The sequence below is a fragment of the Pogona vitticeps genome, chromosome 5, assembly GCF_051106095.1.
Source record: "Pogona vitticeps strain Pit_001003342236 chromosome 5, PviZW2.1, whole genome shotgun sequence".
Classification (NCBI taxonomy): domain Eukaryota; kingdom Metazoa; phylum Chordata; class Lepidosauria; order Squamata; family Agamidae; genus Pogona; species Pogona vitticeps.
Genome location: NC_135787.1, coordinates 117,220,967 through 117,245,072, shown reverse-complemented (window position 1 = coordinate 117,245,072; position 24,106 = coordinate 117,220,967). Strand labels below are relative to the sequence as shown.

The 24,106-nt window shown below is 41.2% G+C and overlaps 1 protein-coding gene across 3 annotated transcripts in view; it reads left to right on the top strand.

Annotated features, from left to right (window-relative positions):
• The first annotated feature begins 230 nt into the window (after positions 1 to 230).
• ATXN7L1 (ataxin 7 like 1) overlaps positions 231 to 24,106 on the top strand; it is a 119,361-nt gene continuing 95,485 nt past the window's right edge. For 2 of the 3 annotated variants that reach the window (XM_020797263.3, XM_073000670.2), the window contains exons 1-2: positions 403 to 647; positions 1,424 to 1,492. In XM_020797263.3, the coding sequence (XP_020652922.3) occupies positions 533 to 647; positions 1,424 to 1,492 (184 nt within the window). In that variant the 5' untranslated portion in view covers positions 403 to 532. Of the gene's footprint in view, positions 648 to 1,423; positions 1,493 to 24,106 lie in introns of all 3 variants that reach the window. The other variant, XM_020797261.3, reaches the window with a different exon arrangement.

Here is a 24,106-nt window from a genome sequence, read left to right as displayed (position 1 = left end):
CGGCGCCAACCTAGCCCTTGCCCTTCCTCCCCCAGCCGAGCTCGACGCGCTCAAGCCACCTTCCCGGCCCCCCGCCCGCCCGTCCGCCTGCGCCTAGCCATCCCCGGTCTTTTCCCTTCACGATTTTAAGGGAAGCGAACGTCTAAGGGCACCGGCTTCGGCTCGGGCCAGCGCGCCTGCGCACCGAGAGCCGGGGAGCCCGATGTGATAGGGAGCAGGGGCTGACACTACCCCCGTGTGGGCGGCGGAACGTCCCGAGGATGACGTGCGGCGTTCTCGAATCCCGTGTCTTGCTCGTTGGCTCCTCGCTCGTTGGTGCCGAAGGAAACGGGAAAACCAGCAAGAACGCAAGAGCGGCAGGAGGAGCGGCGGCGAGAGCAGGGGCGGCAAGGAGGAGAGGACGGCGGCGGCGGCGGCTGAGGAGGAGGAGGAGGAGGAGAAGAAGGGGAGCAACACCACCACCACCAGCAGGAGGAGGAGGAGGAGGAGGAGGAAGAGGAGGAACAGCAGCAGCGGCGGCGGCGGCGGCGCCATGGCGGCCCTGGAGCGGCCCGTGCCCAGTCCCGAGGCGTTCCTGGGCCAGCCTTGGGCCGCCTGGGTCCGGGAGGCCGCCCTTCCGCACACGCACTGCGCCGCCCCCCCGCACAGTAAGGGCACCCGCCAGAGACAAGGACCGGCTGGAGGGGACGCGGCTTCCCTTCTTCCTCCCCCCCCTCCCAAACACGCACATGCGATGCATCCGAGGGGCTGGGTGGGCGGCTGGGTGGGTGGGAGTGCGAGCGAGCGAGCGAGGGAGCAGCAGCAGCAGCTTGCATGCCCTGCTTGCCTGCCTGCCTTCTTTCCTTCCTTCCCTCCCTCCCCTTCCGCGATCTCCAGCTCGCCTTAGGGTTTGCTCCCCTCCCTCGTCACCCAGTTGCACAGAGACACGGATAGACCTCCCCTTCTCGGATGGGGGGTTGCACCAGGTCCGGCGGGTTGCAACAGTCCTAGACACCTCCGGCTGGGCCAGCTGCGTGAGCGGGGAAAGACTCTGGCTGGCTGTCAAGGGGGAGGGGCAGGAGGATGCTGTGGTGTGTTGGGGAGCCGGGCAGGGGGTGGGGGGGAAGGATGTAGGAGAGAGACAGAGAGAGAGAACCATGGTATTTCATAAATTGGACCATGGCCTTCAGAGGATGCTGTTGGGTGTGGGGCGGAAAGGCATGGATGATGCTCTTGCAGTATGTGTGTGTGGGGGGGAGGCGTCTGCTTTGGCATGATCTGCCTTGGAAGGTGCAGTGATTGCTGCTGGGCCTTTATTTATTCTCCACCCCCACCCCATTGACTGTAGCTGATAACTTCTTAACTCCTTTTTGTATCCCTCAGTATACTCCCATTTGAGGCCTGTCTCAGGTTTGTTTTTCCCTGACTTTGCTTCTCTTTGCAGGTGTAGAGCTAGAAGATACTGGAAAAGAGGGTGGAAAAAGCAGGGAGGTGATGAGGCTTAATAAAGAAGGTAAGGGTCAGGACGCTCACAACATGGACTTGGGTACTTCTTCCCTCCCCCCCCCCCCATTGTTTTTGTCAAGCTTTCTTTTGGCAAGTATGGTCGGAGCTGAACCGTTACACTGAATATAACCACAAATAAGTCTCATTATAACTATAGGTGAATGCTGCTGTTTTGATTTGGTTCCACTTATCAATATGGTACTTTTGAGCAGCGAGGAACATCTCAAGTCAAAAATTGTGGTGCCTGGCAGTCATGGGTCTTTCTTTCTAGCATTTCACTGTTTCATTAATAGTTTGGTGCCATGTTGAGTTACATGGGGAAGTAAATGCATGCTTTCATCTGTTCTCATGTTTCCACAATAGTCTTTATAAACTACCCAAGTGGAAATGCAACAGTTGAATCAATACTTACAGTTGCCTGCTCTTCAACTTACTTTTCGTTGTGCTGAAAAGAATACTCAGATGTTGGGTTTTGTCTCTTTTTTTTAGCTTTTGTTTTTTTATAGTGGTGAAGGTAATGTTGCAGAGAGGTGCATAGTGAATATTTATGGATTAAATCTGATGCAGTGGCTCAAGTTAAACCTAAGTATCTTGGGCACTTGTAGAGAACCACGCATCATTTGTAATTCAGAGATTAATTAGTATGCCACCATGTTCCGTGAATGTGTGTGCTGATTTCTAGTGAGTGGTGTTGGCAAAACAAGCCCATACTTTTGATAAAGGAAATAACTTTATGACTGCAAGCAGTTCATATCGACAGATTTGTTTTGTAATATGATTTGTAGACTAATCAGCTAACATTTGTCAGATTTTATGCTTGTTGAAGAAAATGTGTGGGTTTACGATGGCACGAGTAAGGGTCTGATATTCTCTTTGCACTACTGAAGCTAACAAATGTGTTTGGAATTGGAAAAAAATACATGGTAGTGAAACTTGATTGTTCAGCTTAAGGTTTTTGGGTCTCTCAGCTCATCACAATCAGTCTTAGAGGTCCGAGGACTATTATGAATGGAATAGTGGAAATAGCTTGCGGAACCATCCCACAACGTTTACAGTATATTCTTTGAGTACTAACAATACTATGAGATAAGTAGGAGGCTATATTTTTCAAAGTGGGTTTTTTTTTCTTTGTAGGTTTTAACGTAGAAAGCCTCACTGCTACTATATTTCCTCCTTCATGTATTCAAAATGGCCCTGAAATGCCCATGAGAGAGAAAAAAATGTAATGACATGCTGTGCTTCTCAGGGGTATTTAGTGGCCCATTTTAAGTGTGCTTTTGGTGGTCCCCCACGCTTGGAATTGGTTTTAATCCGTTTTGTTCTTTTTTAAAAGAGAAGAAAACTTTAAAGGTAGCCCTCGGAGTATGTCATAATACTGTAGCAAGGTTCTCTCTAAGGTGCGCAGCTGTGTCAGCGCATACAACTACATCCTGCTCCATGCAGGGCTCCTCCTGCTCTGTGGAGCCACAGCAATTGTTTCCAGCCTCTTTGGTTCCAGTCACGATGGAACCCCGTGTGGGGAGGTGGAGCCACATGTGCAGGGGAGGAGCAGAGTTGCAACCTAGAGGGGTGGAGCCCTGCCCAGCAGGGCTGAAAATTAGAGGGAATGTTGTACTGTAGTGATGCATCTAATAGAAAGTTTTAGTGCACTTTAAAAAATATTGAAATTAGGACAGGACTAGTAGGTGGATCCATGCATCCCTATCTGTGTGCACCATTTATCTGCTTTGGCATCAGAAACAGTGGTGCAACTGTATGACATAGTTTTCTGTTTTTTATTATAGTAAGATTCTTCAAAAAGTAATGGGACAGAAAACGACCCATTGTTAGATTAGAATGGTGAATTGGTTATCATGAGGAGAAATTGAAAATCTAGAATTGATGCAGGATATGTGTTTGGAATGTGTTTGGATTGATGACTATTATTTTTATAATACTGATTTTGCTAAAGTTTTTCAGAAATTCAAAAATTTTTTAAAAGTGATGTTTCAGGTCAGCAAGTAACAGAAATCAGAATATACTATACATATTATATACTGAAAATGTTGCCACAAAGACAACATGTGAAAAAACAGCTTTATGTGGATTGAGCTTCCACTTAGTGTAACGTAATTTGCTTTGAAGAAAAAGTTTAGCATTTGATGACACTGGAAATTACCACTCCAAAACTTTGATAACAAATAGTTTAAAAAGTAGGAGCATGTGCTGAGTTTGATATTGGTATTGAATTAATGGCTTTCCAGATTGTATATACACTGGCCAAAATCCTGTTGGGATTGTTCAAGAATAATCATGTAAGTTGCTGTGGCTTATTGTGACAAATTGAAGAGGTGCTTGGCATTTATAGGTAAAATTTATAGTTGTTGACTACTATTCTGAACAACCTAATCAAAGAATCTGAAAAATAGAAGAGGAAAAGAAAAGTGTTCTCTGTAGTGGGAGACAAAAGTTTTGCTCTTAAATACTTTCTACGTGGCAGCAATAGCAGTGGCCAAAATTCTGCTACATTACATGATTGCATAAGGCCAATGGTACAATTGATTCTACCGCTTTAATCAGTAGTCCACTGTAATCTCCTTCATTTACCCCTTGAATAAAAAAGTCTGTGCCCAAGTGTGTAAAGATGGCAAACTGAGATGGAGGGGAGCCATATGTGCAGTTGCTGTTATGCGGACGGTTTCCTCTCAGTGGGATTTAGGCTAATGTCCTGTTTTCTAGCATTACTTTGTTGGTGTTGTTGGTGAGCCCCCATAAGCTTTTTACCTGTTGTTGGATGTTGTTTTGTTTTTCCTTACAATGCAATGCAGCCATGCATGTACCTTTTTTCTTTAGTAGCCTAGCTCCTCCTTTTTTTCTACCATGTCTCAGGCTATTACAGTAATAGATACACCTGCTCTTCTTCTTTTTCTTTCTCTGGATATAAGGGAAAACCTTACTTAACTTTTCACCAGATGCTGGTAGATAGCAGAAGCAGTTGCTGTGTATTGTATCTGCTGCTATCTCTCCTTTAACTTGATATGCCTGCTTGTTCTTTGATTCAGCTTGCTTTATGTTTTTTCTCCTGAAGCTAAGTCATTTTGTTCTTGTTTACCAGCAACCTCTTTTTTGGTATGTATTTTTTTTTGTCTTGTATGTTTAGTAAAGTTTATGTTATAATTTTTACATACAAGCTCTCAGTTTTCTTTTATTAAGCTGTGCATAGCAAATGGTTGGTTTTAAGTCTGTTTGATATTTTTATAGTAGATGTATATTGGGTTCCCTTGAGATTGACATTTTTTAGTCCAGTTGTGTCCGACTCTAGGGGGCGGCGCTCATCCCGCTTTTCAAGCTGTAGAGCCAGCGTTTGTCCATAGACAGTTTCCGTGGTCACGTGGCCAGTGCGACTAGACATGGAATGCCATTACCTTCCCACCGAGGTAGTACCTATTTATCTACTCACATTTACATGCTTTTGAACTGCTAGGTTGGTGAGGAGCTGGGACAAAGCGACGGGAGCTCACTCCATCGCCTGGATTCGATCTTATGACTGCTGGTCTTCTGACCCTGCAGCACAGGCTTCTGCGATTTAGCCCACAGCGCCACCACGTCCCAACTATATTGGGTTACTTCTTTATATATTGGGTTACTTCTTTATATATATTGTTTGTTTGCTGACTTAATTTTTCATTCACCTTCGCTGCTCACTGGGTATCCTACATGGCTGTGGATACTCTGGTGGCCCTTTCTTTTTGAGCCAACAGTTCCCTGCATTTATATGGAAATATCTTTAATAGCAAATAATCCAACAAAAGTACCATTACTTGATAGAAAGCTCTTGAATAATGTGTTCAGATGCAAAGTTACTTTGTGAATGTTAGGTATTCTCAACTGGTTGGTCAAGAGTCTTAATTAATAATTTCTCTGAGTTAGGCTTTCCAGTTGAAAACTGCTGTTTGCACTTTCTAAATTCGCTAATTGTAACATTAACCTCTGTCAGAAGCATAATGGTAATAGAACATCTCTAAGGGTACTATGAGTATGGGGAGGCAGCTTCATTTAGCTGCGTGGACAGCTCACTGCAGTATCAGTTTGTGGGTCAGATCTTGAGATAGAAAAGCAGTAGATGCCGACTTACTGGCATCTTGATGATAGTACTCAGCATTTGTAAACAGCTTTTCAAGGATTTAGAACAGTTCATATCCATTCTTGGCGATATGTGAAATTTGTTGTTGTTCAGTTGTGTCTGGCTCTTTGTGACCCCATGGACCAGACCATGCCAGACTCTCCTGTCTTCCACTGCCTCGGGGAGTTGGGTCAAATTCATGTTGGTCGCTTCGGTGACACTGTCCAACCATCTCGTCCTCTGTCCCCCCTTCTCCTCTTGCCTTCACACTTTCCCAACATCAGGGTCTTTTCCAGGGAGTCTTCTCTTCTCATGAGATGGTCAAAGTATTGGAGCCTCAGCTTCAGGATCTGTCCTTCCAGTGAGCACTCAGGGTTGATTTCCTTCAAAATGGATAGGTTTGCTCTCTTTGCAGTCCAGGGACTCTCAAGAGTCTCCACCAGCACCACAATTCAAAAGCATCAATTCTTTGGCTGTCAGCCTTCTTTATGGTCCAGCTGTCACTTCCATACATCACTACTGGAAAAAATATAGCTTTGACTATACAGGACTTTTTCGGCAAAGTGATGTCTCTGCTTTTTAAGATGCTGTCTAGGGTTGTCATCGCTTTCCTCCCAAGAAGCAGACGTCTTTTAATTTAATGACTGCTGTCACCATCTGCAGTGATCATGGAACTTAAGAAAGGAAAATCTGTCACTGCCTCCAAATCTTCCCCTTCTATTTGCCAGGAGGTGATGGGACCAGTGGCCATGATCTTAGTTTTTTTGATGTTGACCTTCAGACCATCTTTTGCGCTCTCCTCTTTCACCCTCATTAAGAGGTTCTTTAATCCCTCCTCAATTTCTGCCATCAGAGTGGCATCATCTGCATATTTGAAGTTGTTGATATTTCATCCGGCAATCTTAATTCCGGCTTCGTACTCCTCCAGTCCTGCCTTACGCGTGATGTATTCAGCATATAAGTTAAATAAGCAGGGAGATAATATACAGCCTTGTTGTACTCCTTTCCCAATTTTGAACCAATCACTTGTTCCATATCCAGTTCTAACTGTTGCTTCCTGTCCCACATATAGGTTTCTCAGGAGATAGATAAGCTAGTCAGGCATTCCCATTTCTTTAAGAACTTGCCATAGTTTGCTGTGGTCCACACAAAGGCTTTTGCATAGTCAATGAAGCAGAAGTAGATTTTTTTCTGGAACTCTCTGGCTTTCTCCATAATCCAGCGCATGTTAGCAATTTGGTCTCTAGTTCCTCTGCCCCTTCGAAATCCAGCTTGCACTTCTGGGAGTTCTCGGTCCACATACTGCTGAAGCCTACCTTGTAGGATTTTGAGCATAACCTTGCTAGTGTGTGAAATGAGTGCAATTGTACGGTATTTGGAGCATTCTTTGGCACTGCCCTTCTTTGGGATTGGGATGTAGACTGATCTTTTCCAATCCTCTGGTCACTGCTGAGTTTTCCAAACTTGCTGGCATATTAAATAGAGCATCTTAACAGCATCATCTTTTAAAATTTTAAATAGTTCAATTGGACTGCCATCACCTCCACTGGCCTTGTTGTTAGCCATGCTTTCTAAGGCCCACTTGACTTCACTCTCCAAGATGTCTGGTTCAGGGTCAGCAACCACACTATCTGGGTTGTTCAGGACAACCGGATCTTTCTGGTATAATTCCTCTGTGTATTGTTGCCACCTCTTCTTGATGTCTTCTGCTTCTGTTAGGTCCCTACCATATTTGTCCTTTATCATGTCCATCTTTGCACAAAATGTTCCTTTAACAGCTCCAATTTTTTTTGAACAAATCTCTGGTTTTTTCCTTTTTATTATTTTCCTCCTTATTTTTTCTCTCTTGTCTCTCCTTGCTATTCTTTGGGAATCTGCATTCAATTTTCGGTAGCTTTCCCTACCTCTCTTGCATTATGTTTCCCTTCTTTTGTCTGCTGTTTGTAAGGCCTCGTTGGACAGCCACTTTGCTTTCTTGCATTTCCTTTTCTTTGGAATGGTTTTTCTTGCTGCCTTCTGTACAACGTTACGGGCCTCCATCCATAGTTCTTCAGGGACTCTGTCCACCAAATCAAGTTCCTTAAATCTGTCCTTCACTTCCACTGTGTATTCATAAGGGATTTGGTTTAGATTATACCAGACTAGCCCATTTGTTTTTCCTACTTTCTTCAGTTTAAGCTTGAATTTTGCTATAAGAAACTGATGATCAGAGCCACAGTCAGCCCCAGGTCTTGTTTTTGCCGACTGTATAGAGCTTCTCCATCTTTGGCTGCAGAGAATATAATCAGTCTGATTTTGGTATTGCCGAACTGGTGATGTCCATATGTAGAGTCGCCTCTTGTGTTGTTGGAAAAGAGTGTTTGTGATGGCCCACTTGTTCTCTTGACAAAACTCTATTAGCCTTTGCCCTGCTTTGTTTTGAACTCCAAGGCCAAATTTACCTGTTGTTCCTTTTATCTCTTGACTCCCTACTTTAGCATTCCAGTCCCCTATAATGAGAAGAACATCTTTCTTTGGTGTCAGTTCTAGAAGGTGTTGTAAGTCTTTGTAGAATTGGTCAATTTCAGCCTCTTCAGCATCGGTGGTTGGTGCATAAACGTGGATTACTGTGATATTGAAAGGTCTCACTTGGATTCGTATTGATATAATTCTATCAAGATCTGTGAAATTAGCTTTTTTTATTATTAATAACCCCATATTGCAGGTCTTAGTGAGCTGAGAAACACTGTTTTCCTTTCAACCCAAGAATGAACTACCTCACAAACTGTAATACACTCATATGAGAGGGTGAGCTGTATTGAATATAATCAGATCTACTTCTACGATTTGGCATAGGTTTGTGCTGTTAACTATTTTTCTTGATGTTAGAATACTCTCTTCTTCTTTTTCTTTTTCTTCTTCTTTTGAGGTTGTATCTGAGATCCTTTCACTTGTGAGCTGATGTCGTAGCTGCCTTGTACCTGCCCATTAGAGGTGCAAGGAAGCATAGAAGTCAGGTCAGTCTAAGAGCAAACTTAAATGACAGTAACAACATCGCTTATAGCAAGAGTAGACAACTGCTTCAGTTCCAGGGACCAAATTCGTCCCTGAGGGAAGGGACACTACAAGGCTAGTTTTTGCATGCTGCTAAATTTACCATGTTAGCAAAAACTAACATCCTCCTTATTTTAAGTGGGAAACAACACTGCAGTGGGGTGCTGTGCCTTCTCTCAAAGACAATTCAGTGCTCCTGGAACTGCTAATAGCTATGTAAGCCTTATGAAAGTGATTCCAGTGGAAATAACTGTTCCAGGAGGCATCTCACAGTGTTGCTAGTCTTTGATGTGTGGCATGTTTTCTTTGCAAATCTCAGTATTGATATGTTGCATGAGTTGCTTGACAGGGCAAACAGTTATGGATATAGTGGATATATGGATATACAGGCAGTGTTGTATTTGAGCTATTCATGGTGATGACAGTGGCTTCTTCACTGGAAAGTAGCTCCATGTTTCTAGAACATTGATCATGGAAGGGGTTGCTATAAATTATTGTAAATTACAAATCTGACTATAGACTTCAGTACTGTAAATCTTCTCAGTCCACAAGCAGTTATTTGTAAATGGTACATAGTGTATAAAAGAATATAATAATAAAGGCATTCAGTCAAGTCAATTCCAACTAATGGCAATTATTTCCAGGGTTTTCCAGGTAGAGAATACACAGAAGTGGTTTACCATTCTCTTCTGAGAGGTGTCCTGGGACTGTGCTGTTTTCACAAATTGTAATCAGTTTTCCATTCTGGCAAAAGATCATTTGACTTGACAGTAATGCTTGTGATCTCTCAGTCACAACCTGAGAATGCCCACAGGTTTTCATAGTACAAGTATAGGCATAATATGAGGGTGAGGGAGAGAATCTTATGGTGTTGGATGGTAAATGAATTCAAAAGCCAGAGTAGCCCCTACTGTACTAATTAGTGCAACTTGGATCAGAAATATTCCCATATCAAATACAATAGAGCACAAAGCTGAAGATAATGTTTATGGGCTACCTTATGAGTTCCTGAATGGGGTCATCCCATTTAATCTTTTAACATTGTAGTAGCCTGGCTTGTTTGAACTGGCTCTTCTAACATCCTGTATGTAGCAGTAATCTCATTGAGGGTACACTCTGTATGTGTGAAAGAGAAAGTGTATATATATATATATTTAAGAGATAAAAAAAGAATAACCCTTTTCACCTACGTAGATGATCCAGTTTGTACCATTGGAATGAAACATATTCAGCATGAGAAAAACTTTCCTTTTTTGGTCTCTCTGTTCATAGGATGCATCATGGTTGCAGTGGCATGAATGTACCATTAATGTTAGGACTGGCTGGGTCCCCCCCCCCCCCCGTTTTTGTGTCACTCCACTTGAGAAATAGTTTAACCCATTGCTATTGTTGTTAGTGATTTTTCAGTGTTTGGAGTGGCAGGAATAAGCTTCTTAGCTTTGATGTAGTGAGTGGGAACGCAAATCAGAGAGCATTCCCTGCTGGCCTCTTCCAGGCTGGAAAGACTTGGTTGATCCTTATAATAACATTGGAGGTGGGGGTGGGGGAAGAAAGTGGTTCATATCCACTCAGGGTAATGTCCAATTTGTTTTTCAAGCATGTTACTTGTGATTTATTGGAGAAGACCTAGATCTCCCAGTATCATACTAGCCATTGTTACATATAGGTGTGCTATGAAACTAAATTCTTGTGAGGCAGTGATTTACTTCTTCAGCTAGTCTTCAACAGGATAATTTAATTCTATACCTTCCTTTTCCTTGAGCAATGTTATTTTATCTCTTCCTTGAAGAAACCATGTTTTCCGTTTTATGAACTGATTAAAAGCAGGATGAAAATTAGAACTCAGCTCTCTGATGCAACAAATGCAAATTTAGACTGCTTTGTTGTTAGCTATAAAATGGTGTGTAAAATCTTAAGTCTGGCTGCTCTTCTGTGTGTTATGTATGGCTTCACTCGGAGAAGGTAGGAGTTGTGCAGAGGGGATGCAGGACACTATTTGGAGTCTACATGTGAAATTTCCATTCGTACAACATCCTAAACAACACAGAAATATCTGGGACACCCTCAACATTATAGGCACCTCTGTCTTACAGTCTTAGATTTGGGCGAAAGATTAGACTCTCAGATAGTTAGGCTTATCAGGACTCTCTTGTGGCCATTTCTACAGAATAGTGCTTCTTTTTTTTCCTCCCCAGTTGAGGAATGTGCAGCATCTTTGGCAGACTTGAAATGTATGCTCAGAAAATACATACATCAACGTGTGTTTGGCGTAAGATAGAAATAGATGGGTGAATTCTATCAAATCAGTTGATTATTTTTTAAAAACCCTATATATTTTGACTATGATGAGGATAGCCCTCTTCAACTATTAATATCTGAGTATATTCACCACATATCCAGGTGGGCCTTATAGACTTGTCCATGTTGGTTTCCGTTGCCCTAAAGGCATGAAAGGTGACAGGCCTGAACATGAGAGCCTCTTCTACCTGTGAGGGTTCGTCACATGAACTAGAGCTGTGGAAAGTGCGGGTTCCATTAAGTGTAGTGAATCCCCTTGGATTGCAGAGGCTGTCCAATGCAGACTTGTCATACTCAGCATGACGAAAGTGATGCTGCAGGGCAGAGCAAGAGCATGCTTCCTGCATGTGAGGTGAGCATACCAAACAGTAACACCTGTTTAGGGCTTAGGAATTATATAGGAATTGAACTTGACATCCTACTTTGCTGCCTCTGAACATACTAAAGGTGTAGCATATGCATCCCTTGGAACAGTAGATGTTTAAGATTCTGTATTGACCTTAGGTTTGTATGGTACATCAGTAAAATGTCAAAAACAATTAAGACCATGGTTGAGTGCTTAGCTGTAGTTGGGAGTTCAATTCCATATTGGACATTTTTGGAGAAGAGCTAGACTGCATAGTTTTGGGCAAGCTACAAGTTCTCAGAACATCCACAGAAGATGGAAATGGCAAACCATTTCTGAGTACTCTATACCTAGAAAACTCTGGAAAAGTCAACACATGGAACTGATTTTATGGCATATAATGGTGATGAACCTTACTTATTTTTGTAAATGTGAAAGGATAAGTATCCTTGTTTCAAATTAAGCATTAAAGGTAAAGGTAAAGGTTCCCCTTGACAATTTTTGTCCAGTCGTGTCTGACTCTAGGGGGCGGCGCTCATCCCGCTCTTCAAGCCATAGAGCCAGCGTTTGTCCGAAGACAATCTTTCCGTGGTCACATGGCCAGTGTGATTTAGACACGGAACGCTGTTTACCTTCCCACCGAGGTGGTCCCTATTTATCTACTTGCATTTGCATGCTTTCGAACGGCTAGGTTGGCGGGAGCTGGGACAAGCAACGGGCGCTCACTCCGTCGCGTGGATTCGATCTTACGACTGCTTGGTCTTCTGACCCTGCAGCACAGGCTTCTGCGGTTTAGCCCACAGCGCCACCACGTCCCTCAAATTAAGCATTTCCTATTATTATTTCAGCTGGCTAGATAGCTCAGTGGTTTAGGTATCTGGCTGCGAAGCGAGAGGTTGGGAGTTCAATTCCCCACTGTGCCTTCTATGAGTAGAGCCAGCCTGTGTAGCCTTCGGTAAGCTGTGCAGAAGGAGGGAATGGTAAACCTCTTCCTGGTAAACCCCGAAAGGGTCATAATAAGTTAGACTTGATTGATGGCTCATTATAATTATTATGTGATTATTTCATTTATTTGACTTTGATGCATTAATTAGAAAAACAATAGAAAAAAGGTGGCAGTATTTGTAGATTTATATGTATAAATGTAAAAATAACCATACTTCAAGGTCATTAGCTTAGATATGTTGGGTCTTACTTTTATATTTGTGGCCCCATTACCTGAAATTAGTGGAACATGTATATTAACTACCCTAGTTGCAGAATTGCAGCCTCTTATGTTTACAAAACTCTGATGAAATAAAAGAAAGTCTGAACATTTATATGCGAGAGAAACTTGTTTGCTTATCTGATGAGGAAGCAGAACTGACCTGATTATCTTACTACAATTATCTATTTTAAGCACTTTTAATAGGTGTCATTTGAGCTTGGCATTTTATTCAACACATGTTTCTAGAAAAAAAGAATAAGATGTCTGAGAAAACACATAGGCTTGGATATTCTTAGGTACACCACGATGTTGCTGAATTTCTCAAATTTCTATAGATGCCAAATTTTGTAAAGGAGCTTTGGAAGCTTTTAGTAGGACACTTTAGCCTGAAGCTGGATACTCATATTTAGAATTCCATATTTATTTCTGCATTGGTGCATTTGGATGCTTTTTATTTTAATGGCTGAAATCCATTAAAATAAAAAATAAGTTGCACTGGAGTAGGCCCCCTGAATCAATTTGGATTTAGAAAGCCATCTGCTCTCTAAGTTCCATTGATTCAAGTAGGTTCACGAGGAGCCTCATGGCACAGTAGTTAAACCGCTGTACTGCAGCTAAAACTGTGCTCACGACCTGGGGTTCAAATCCCAGGTAGCCGGCTCAAAGTTGACTCAGCCTTCTATCCTTCCGAGGTCGGTAAAATGAGTACCCAGCTCGCTGGGGGGGGGGCAATGTGTAGCCTGCATAATTAAATTGTAAACCGCCGAGAGAGTGCTTGAAGAGCTATGGGGCGGTATATAAGCAGCACGCTTTGCTTTGCTTTGCTTTTATGGAGGATTTGACTCATGAAAACCCCACTGTTTCAGTGGGCCTACTTTTGTGCAACTTACTACACTTGGCAACAAAATTGCAATCAATATATGTATATATATATTAAATTAGACCAGTGTCATTCCAGACTTGACTTTGCTGGTACTCCATTAGAGTTTTTAATTTAAGCTACAGTAGATGAGTACTAAATAAGAAACTGGATTTTTTGGTAAAGTATGATTGAACACCTTGTTGCCTTACTTTTTCACTATAGATATTCCTGTTTTGCCACAGAATAAGTTTATATCAATTAGTAATAATGTAATGTACTGTACACCTCTGAATGCAAAAACCATGATTTATTACCTAGTATTTCATCATTCTCTCTATTAATAAACTATGTGGTACATGTGCAGGAACATTTGAAAACTAAAGATGGAAGGAAGGAGATCATTGAGCATGGTAGAAGATATGTTTTATAATTCCTGGCCTTCCAACATTTACACAGTTCTGGTGGGCTGCCTTGGTTGGACATGGTGAGCCTTACTTCTAAGTAAATACATTTAAGATATCAGATTAATTAGTAGTAATGAGGGGGATGGAAGTATTTGTCAATATTTAATTATGTTCAACAGTAGGAAGAAGCACTTAGTTGAATATTTTCCAGCATTACATGTAGGAAGCCAAGTTGGCTGAAAGTTAAACTCAGTAGTTTGTTTGAACTAGAGAAGACTCATTGAATGAATGGGACTTGTTGAATTAATATTTGCATCAACATTACTGATTAAATAGGTCTACTCTAATTGGGACTGACAACTACATTTAGTCCTATTTATTTTGTCATGCCATATCCTCATTTTTAGGCATAGGTCTCCCAAACTATTCATCTAATGGTTAAGTTTGTTTCTGGACTATACCATTTATTACTATAAATGTCAACTTACTTAACGTGCGTTTTCTTGTAAAAAATACAAAGTCTCTGCATATAAACAGTTGGCACTGAGGAGAAATCCAGGCGATAACTCCTTTTGTTGTCAGATTGGTGTTCTCTTTTATTCAGGGACACCTTTTGAAATATGTACAGTTGGGTGAACTTCTGCTTGCCTGTAGATTAGACATAGCATTATGTTTATATTTGTTTCCCATGAAAACTGGTGTGTGTGTGTGTACATGTAGCATGTTTATTGGCAGTTACTGAATCAAAAAGATATTACCACAGTTATTGTTTGACAATGCATTTCTCTGTCTGCAAAGATCCTATTTAATTTTTATAGTCTGGTCTGAAGAAGAATCTTTGTGACACAAACTAAGAAATGAGTAGTTGTATCAACTGCCAGTCATCCAAGGTAGATGCACCTCGATTGCCCAAATTTATTGAACTGTAGTAAAGAAGAAAAACTGCAGCTGTGTGTGTGTGTGTGTGTGAGAGAGAGAGAGAGACCTCTGAAGAACAATGTTCTTTGTGTGTCTTATGTTTCTGATTCCCAAATGGGTTAAGATTTTCTTGGTTTACAGAGAGAGTTTCTCTAATGTATGTGTGGAAAGAGTAGCTCAAGAACTAGAATAATGGCTCCATTTACTAAGCCTGGGGAATCTCTGAGTGTCCAGATTTTCAGTCCCTATTTCGCAGCATTGTTGGGGAGGCCAAGACGTTAGTTATGTGCTGTCAAGCTGGAATTGACTTATAATGATCCTAAGGAGTGGTTTTACCAGTTTTACTCCCGCAGTGAATTTCCATGGCCAAGTAGGGATTCAAACCCTGGTCTCCAGAGTAATTGTCACTTTATCTACTACACCACTCTATGGCAATATGAAGCAGAGCAAGGAGGGAAAGTACCTAGAGGCAAAGAATAGCAGTAAAATGCTTCTGTCCTTTTTAAAAGAAATTCCATCAGACACCAAACAGAATCCTATTAGGATTTTTCTCTGGAGTAAGTGAAATCACATGGCAGCAAATGCAACTAGTTGATCATTTACCTGGTCATGTGCTTGGTCTTGTGCCAATCGTATGACCAGGCAGGTGACTAGTATCTTGTTAATTACCTGCAATTCCTTGCCACAAATTACATGATTTCGTTTATTATGCAGTAAAATTGCAGTAGGATTCTGGCCAGTGTAATCTAGAATGATGTGGGAAACCTTTGGCCCTTCAAAAATTTGCGGAGTGCAATTTCTATCAGAGTTAGCTAGCATAGTCAATGGTCAGCAGCAGTGATAAATGTTATAGTCAAACAATATCTCAAGCACCAAAGGTTCCCCATTCTTATAAAGTTTGACAGTTGTTACATGGTACTAGTTCTCCTGCTTTGAGTGTGGGGTGCCATGCAAAATTTGTGGGATAATTATGAATCTAAAAACCTGTAAAGTTGCCGGAACATAACAATTGCCAGGATTATAACAGAACAAAGTATTGCCTGACCAGTGAACCAGTCTACATTTATAACCATTTTACAATGGGAAGACCAGGAATGTTTAGAATGGAACAGGATGCCTAGATATTTATACTCTTTAACCTGTTTGATTTTGTGTCCATTTAGACTCCATTGAAGTTGCTTCCACGACTTTTGAGGAAACCAAAATTTTGGATTTATTATAATTCAGTTGCGTTTTGTTTTTGTCCAGGTATTTCACAGTTGTGTTAATTAAACATTTCAAACTTGGATGGGAGCGCAAGATGATAATAGCATTGTCTGCATAAAGCAATAACAGGACATGATGTGTCCCCAATTTTGGTGGATGATCCTCCACATTGGCTAGAAAGGGGGCTAGGTCATTCACAAATAGGTTGAATAGGGAGGGAGCAAGAATGCTTCACTCCTTTGTGGGTTGGAAATTGATTAGTTAACTCACCTTTTCAAGAGGCACGAACTTGACATGTTGTGCCTGAGTATAAAATTCTTATGAGGGAAAGGAATCTTTTATCTATGCCCATATTTTCAATTTTTCCCCAGAGAAACTATCTACCGAATTGAAAGCTGCCTTTAAGTCAAAGAAAGCCACATACAATTTAGAATTTTCATGCTTAACTGTTTTGTTAATAAGATGTGAAAGTATTAAGCAGTTATCTACTATGGCCTTACCTTTCCTAAAACCAGCTTGCTCAGGGCCAAGCAATGCCTGATTATTTCATCCAGGAATTAGGTTTAATTAGTAGATGTTTTGCATACAGTTTTCCAGTTACTGATAATAAACTGATTGGTCTAAAGTTTTCTGAGTGGTGGGGGGCAAGAATTGCATTGGTCTAGAATTTTGGCAAGATCCCAGTATTATCCATAGCTGTAAAAAGGGAAGCCCACTAGTCCGGATCGCATTTCAGTAAATTCTGGTTGGATTACATCGGGGCCGGCTGTTTTTCCAGCTTTTAATTGAGTAATTAGCTCTTTGGGCTCTTCAATGGTTACTGGTGGCCAAACAGGAAGATCAGAAAGAGCAAAGAGCGTAGTGGATCTAATAGCTATATCTTTGTCGAAAAGAAGGTCTGAAAAATATTGGACCCATCTTTGTGGAGATATTATGGCAAGGTCTTGTACTTCCAGCCTAGAGGAGCCAGCCACAATGGTCCAAAATAGTTTATTATTTTTCTGGCTCATTGCCTGTTGGAGCTTGCTCCAGAATAAATTTTAGTCTTTTTTCTTTTATACAATTCCTTAATTGAGTTTTTAGGGAGAGATATTTGTGCCGATCTTGGGCAGTATATTCTCCATATGAATAGTGGATTTGTAGTTTTTCAGATCCCTATAGTCGGGGTCAAGTCAAGTTCTTTGCTTTGAGGGATTGCTGCACCTTTGGGTTGCAGGAGCTTGTCGTACAGTGGGGTCTTGACTTGAGAACTTAATCCGTATTGGAAGGCGGTTCTCAAGTCAAAAAGTTCTCAGGTCAAATCTGCATTTCCCATAGGAATGCATTGAAAAGCATTTGATCCGTATCTGCTCTTTTTCGTCCATAGAAACTAATGGGAAGCGGCTATTCCGCCTTCGACCACTAGAGGGGGTTATTTTGTTTCTTTTTTTCTTAGGTCAAGAAAGGTTCAGGGAAGGCAGGGAAAATACAGTACCAGGCAGTCTGAAGACTGTCTCCCAATCCACTCTCTAAACGCTGGGAGGAGTGAGGAAGCAGACAGGCACCCTTTTCACTGGCCAACAGTTAACTGAAAGTTCAAATTTTGCACTTTCCCTGCCTCCCACGTGGTTTTTTTCAGTTCTTAACTCAAATCTAAGTACTTAAGTCAAGTCAATATTTTCTTATGAGAGTGGTTCTTAAGTCAAAATGTTCTTAACTCGAGCCGTTCTTAAGTCAAGACCCCACTGTCATTCACAGTGAAGACGTTCCATTAATCCGTCAAATGCTTTAATTTTATCAAGTGGTTTGATGGATTTTGTGATGGAAATCTGAAGGTTCTTACACTTGTCCCTTAATAGCAGATTTTGGAACCTATGAAATACTAGATTGCTCCAAGCTATTTTAATTGGGGTGGCTGAAGCATTATTTGAGTCTGAGGATACATTCCTTCTGCTGGGTCCCAAAATCGGCTTCGTAGCTCATGGGAGGTGATCACTGGCCGTAAAATCACCCACAGCAAATTTCACTACCCATGGTTGAGACATTGAGAGCAGGATGTAATCTATTACACTGGATCCTTGGTTGGTGATATGTGTGAATTCCCCTGCCTCAGGAAATTCTGTTAGACGTTAAACCAGATTAGGTTAAATTGAATACACAATTTAGCTAGAACAAGTCCAGTCGCATTATAGGAGCAATCCTTGGACTGTCTACTAAAGGTGCAGCAAAGTGGGAGGGAGACACCACCCTCCACTTCAAGGGCTTTCAGAAATATCTGGTCATCCCTCCCCACTCTGGTATTAAGATCACCTGCAATGATGAATTCGGCCAGAGGGAACGTGATCTCAAGATCCTCTATAGGTTTTTCCAAGGAGCCCCAGTGCAGGATCCGCTGTGGACTGTTGAGGCCCGGGAAAATATATATGTTAATTAAAATCAAAACCTTGTCAAACGGCATTGAGAGGAAAAAATATCTATATGCTCAGAAACTAAACAGGTGTTAATCAATGTGGCTAAGCCAGTTGTTGGTCATCCTTTAGTTTTAACTTTAATTCCTCGTGCACAACAGGATTCATACCCTCCCAGTCGAACTTGGTGAGAAACCCAAGTTTCCTATAGAAGTACAATATCAAAGCCCTTAAGGCTTCCCGGGCCTCAGAAGAACATTATCATTACTTTTGCCCTTTCCAACCTGCAATATTCTAAGATAGGATTTTAAATATATTCTTCTGCTCAGGATATGGTGGGGAAAATGTTCAGTCAATTACCAGTTTGGGGGACAGTAGATAAGTCTGGATTTAGTACCAGTGGGAGAGGCATAGATATATCTCGAAAATCAGAACCATCCACAACTGGCCCTCTTGAGTGCGTCTCTGCTTCTCCTTTATTATCAGAGATGGATTAGCGCTTGGGTTAAGGGTTGGTTTGGATCAGGAGAAGTTTGAGGTATGGCAGTCAGAGATGAGTTCTGCAGATGGCATAGGAACAATTGAACGGATACAATCTCAATTCTTACATGAAGTGGTAGGGCTACCAAGTTGTGTTCCCTGTTCGGTGCTTTGTCTAGAGACAGGATTTTCTTCTTTGGAAACAAAGGCTTGGCTAAGATCATTTCAATTCTGGCTAAAACCTTTCCACAACTCTAACCCAGATAGTTTATTATGTCAACTATTACTGGACTCTAAACCTCCATTTGGGTCTACTGCCCTTTTAAAAAAACTGACATGGATTGGTTTAGATAGTGACTACTTGAGCTCACTAAATCAAGGGCAAGCCTTCCAAATGATCAAAATAAGAATTTTGGATGTTTAATTCCAGCAAATGAGGAATGCAGCCAATAAGACCTGCTCACCACTGTTTTCCCATATTTCCTTTAAGACTGGAAAACCAGCTGCCTTCCTTTCTCTGCTGAAGTGTCCACAAAAATGCAGGGCATTCTCCCTAGCCAGATGCAGTGTCATGCCTGCAGCCTTACTATATGGGAGGTTCAAAGGAATCCCATACCTCAAAAGAAACTAAACTCTTGCCCACATGTTTCTGCATTGTTCACTCCACCAGAGTGATCACTCCAAATTTGTGGCACCGGTCTTGTTAAAATTGGATTGAAAATCTGATGGGTCCGTCATATGTTTGTTATCTGTGGAGGTGCCTGACGTTCTGGAAAGCATTGCAGATTTCATCAGCTCAATTGTGAGAAAGCGAAGCCTCACTTCCAATTAAATCTCTTTGAAGGGTTTGGTCTTCTGCTTTCCTACTTCCTGGATTTTGAATGCGTGGGGCACTTAATGAACCAGTTTGGTTATGTTTTATTCTCTTTATGCCAATAAAGGTTTTGTGTTGTCTTTTTTGTCTTGTCTTTGAGTGTTGTGAAGTTATGCATACTTGGTTGTATCATTGAAAGTAAGTGATAGATGACATCATGGCTTAAAAAAATGCTGATGATACACAGCTGTATGCTCGTGTATAGCCAGGCCTGCTTTTAGAATAAATTGATACAAATATGACATTAGAAGCAATAATACTCAGAATTAGTATGTCTCTCTTGACCATCCGTCTCTTATGTCAGGAGGTTCATCCCTGAATGGAAAGGCAAGGAAAAATCCCAAGGGGAAACAGTACAGTGGTGCCTCGCTTAACAAGTACACTGTTTAACGACGAATCCGCATAGCGACACGTTTTTGCGATCGCTAATGCGATCGCATTGCGATGTTTTAATAGGCAAAACATTGCATTGCGATGATCAGTAAGCGTTTTGCTTACCGATCTTCGCATTGCGATGTTTTGGGAACAGCTGATCGGTGGTTCCAAAATGGTCAACAAAATGGCTGCCCACAGCGTTTTCGCATCCTGCCCTCGCTTACCGGGTGGCGAAAATGGCGGTCGGATGGAGGGTTCCCCGCATAGTGGTGAGTTTTCCCCAAATAGGAATGCATTAAACTCTGTTGCTATGGGGTTCCCCCCTGCATAGCGACAAACCCTGATAGCGACGTTAATCCTGGAACGGATTAACATCGCTATGCGGGGCACCACTGTATGTCAAAGGGTACGACAAGAGGTTCTAAGTCCCATGGTTTGACTGTCGACAGACGTTTATATATATTGATTAACTCATCCATAGAGATTTAACAACATAACTTAGTCTTTTGACCACTACTGTATCAGGATAATTTCTTCACTTGTAAAATTTTCATTCCTGTTTCCTTCACCCTCTGATTTGTTGCTAATATACTATCAAGCCCCTTTTGACTTAAGGCGGCCCTGCTAGATAGTTTAGTGGTTTAGGTATCTGGCTGTGGAGCCAGATATTGGGAATTCGATTCCCCACAGGGCCTCTTGCTAGCAGAGCCAACCTTTGTGGCCTTGGACAAGATGCACAGTCCCAGGGTGCCCCCAGAAGAAGAAAATGATAAAGAATTTCTGAGTATTCCCTACCTGAAAACCCATGAAAAGGATCACCATAAATCAGAATTTGCCATAAGGGCCTTTATACTAGCCAGGCTGAATGTACTACAGTGGTGCCTCGCTTGACGATGTTAATTCGTTCCAGCGAAATCACTGTAGAGTGAAAACATTGTCAAACAAAATAAAAAAAACAATTGAAACGCATTGAAAACCATTCATTGCGTCCCAGTGGGCTAAATAGCTGCTCGTCCAGCGAAGATCCTCCATATGGTGGCCTGTAAAGCAAGGAATCCGTCCTAGAAAACAGCGGGGGGGCATTTTCTTTAGCCGGCGGCCATTTTGAAACCCGGCGATCAGCTGTTTGCTAATCGTCATAAAGCGAAAATCGGTTCCGGAACCAGGGAACCGATCATCGTTAAACAAAAATAAAACCCATTTAAACCATTGTTTTGCGATCACAAAAGCGATCGCAAAAACCTAATCGTACAGCGATTTCCTCATTAAGCGAGGCAATTGTTAAGCGAGGCACCACTGTACCTTCTAAGCTTCTGGAGGGAAGATTTCAAGGTTTGCCTACATCAGATTGTCTCTGCCCTTGTAATAGTGATAAAGTTGAATCAGTTGGTCATGTGCTCCTTTTCTGTACTTGCTATCAGGATCTACATATGGAGCTTTTACTACCTATTAACGGTAAATCTCCCGGGAGATCAGAGGAGGCTTATGTACAGATGCTACTCTCTGACAATACCCCTTATATTACGAGACAAGTGGCCAAACGTTGTGCTGCAACAATGGTTATTCGTGTTCAGATGTTTGGGTAGGTGATTTTAGATGGATAATATAATGCTTTTAAAATAACACTGGCTGAGGTTTTAACACTAAGGATTTACAGTGTTATTAACTGGAAAGTAGGGGTTGTTTTATGTTTTAATTGAAATTCTATAATTCTGCCTGATTTTACGAAACTACAATTACATGTATGTATTTTATATTGATTTGTTTTTGCTGGTCTTTGACTGTAATAAAGTATTCATTCATTCATAAGTCAGAATTAACTTGATGGTGCATGATGATGATGAATTAATGGCTAAAATCTTGCTGTTTTGTTATGCATGCAGAAGGCAAGCAGCATTGCATTTAGTTGCTTCTAACTGGCAATTAACAAGTCCTTTTAATGATTGTGTGCCAATCCAGCAGACAGACATGCCCCCAAACCCCAGCAGTGACTGGTGATTGCAGCAAGAAAGTGACTGAATGTTATGCCATTTGCCTTCTGCATGTATAACAGAACAACAGGATTACAGCTATTTAATTGCAAAAGGTCTTAGTGTGGGTATATCTGATTAAAGGCCATGGCTTCAATCATGTTAGCACTCCTTTTTTTACTACTTTCAATTTTTCCTTCAGTTGTTTTTTTTCCCAGTGAATCTCGTCTTCTTATAATGTCTCCATGTCTGTAATACTCTAATTTTTTAGTCATATTAGCTTCCAGTAAGAGTTCAGTCTGGATTTAAAATTCGCTTATTGGCAGTCTGTGATATCCGTAAAGCTCTCCTCCAATATCACTTTTAAAATTGACCTTTTCCTGCCCTTTTTCTTCATTGTCCAGCTTTCACATACATCATATCGTAATCTAGAAGCTGAGTCATGGCAACTGGACTTCTTTCTTGTTAGATTGAAACATTTCACTAATTGAAGTAGCTTCTTCAGCCTGAGCTACTTGGATGACTAGCAAAATGTTTCAACCTAACAAGAAAGAAGTCCAGTTGTCATAACTCGACTTCCGAATAACCTCACCTGGATGACTGAGAATCTTCAGATATATCATAATATGAATTATCTTGACATGGCCTCTAGTGGACACATCCTTAGTTTTAGGGATTTGTTTGTTTGTTTATTTATTTATTTATCTCTCTCTCTCTCTCTCTCTCTCTCTCTCTCTCTCTCTCTCTCTGTCTATCTATCTATCTATGTATTTATTTATGTATTTATTTATTTTAGTTCTTTCATAGCTTTCTTTTTAAGTCTCAATCTCCTTTGGATTTCCTGGTTGCATTCTCCATTTTGGTTAATGATTTGACCAAAGTATAGAAAATCTTTTAATAATTTTGATTTCTTAATTGTCCACACTGATATTATTTAATTATTCTGCAGTCATGATTTTTTTCTTCTTAATGTTGAATTATAATCCAGTTTTTGTGCTTTCATCAGTATTTGTTTCAGACCACTGGTATTTTCTCTTAATAGTATGATGTCATCTGTGTATTTCTTCCACCAGTGTTCACTATTCTTTCATTTACAGTGGTGCCCTGCTTGACGATGCTAATGCGTTCCAGGAAAATCGCTGTTAAGCGAAATCGTCATCAAGTGAAAAAAACCCCATTAGAATGCATTGAAAACCAGTCAATGCATTCCAATGGGGGAAATACCTCATCATCCAGCGAAGAACCTCCATAGGTTGACCATTTTGGCATCCCTGTCTTGCGAACAATTGGTCCAGAAAACAGCGGGGAGCCATTTTACGAACCGCCGATCAGCTGTTTCTAATCGCTGTCTAGCGAAAAAACGGTTCCCGAAGCAGGGAACTATTCATCGTAAAGCGAAAAAAAACCATTGAAACATCATTTTGTGATTGTTATAGCAATCGCAAAAAAGTCATCGTAAAGTAATTTCGTCGTCAAGCGGGGTACCACTGTAGATCTAATTCACCATTCTACATGATCTGCATATAAATTTATTAGATAGGGAGATAAAATGTCCTCTGGTCTGACATCTCTGCCAATTGGAAATCATTCTGTTTCTTTATATTCTCTCCTAAAAGTAACCTCTTTGGCTGTCTGGGTAGCCCAGTGAGTTAAGTATCTAACTGCAGAGCCAGAGGTTGGGAGTTCAGTTCCCCACTGTGCACCCCAGAAGAGCCAGCCTGATTGGCCTTGGACAAGCTGCACAGTCCCATTATGTCTCCAGAAGAAGTGAATGCTGAACCACTTCGGAATACTCTCTATGTAGAAAACCTTGGAAAGGGTTGCCACCAGTCAGAATTGACTTGACAGCACACAATAATAATAATGGTCTATCCTAAAAGTAGCCTCTTGTCTAGAGCGTAGGTCATGGACAGTCAGATGTTCTGGCATATCTGCTTCTTTTATAACTATATATAACTTTTTTTATCTAGTAAAGATCCAAGAATTTACTGTAATGAGCAAAACACAAACTGGATTTTCTCCTAAAATTCTTTGGACGCTATAGTATCCAACTTGTATTTTGTATATGATCTCTAGTGCCTCTTAGTTTTGCTAATTAAGATTAACATTTGACATTTATCTCTTCATTTATATTAAATTTCTTATAAAATCATTTTGCT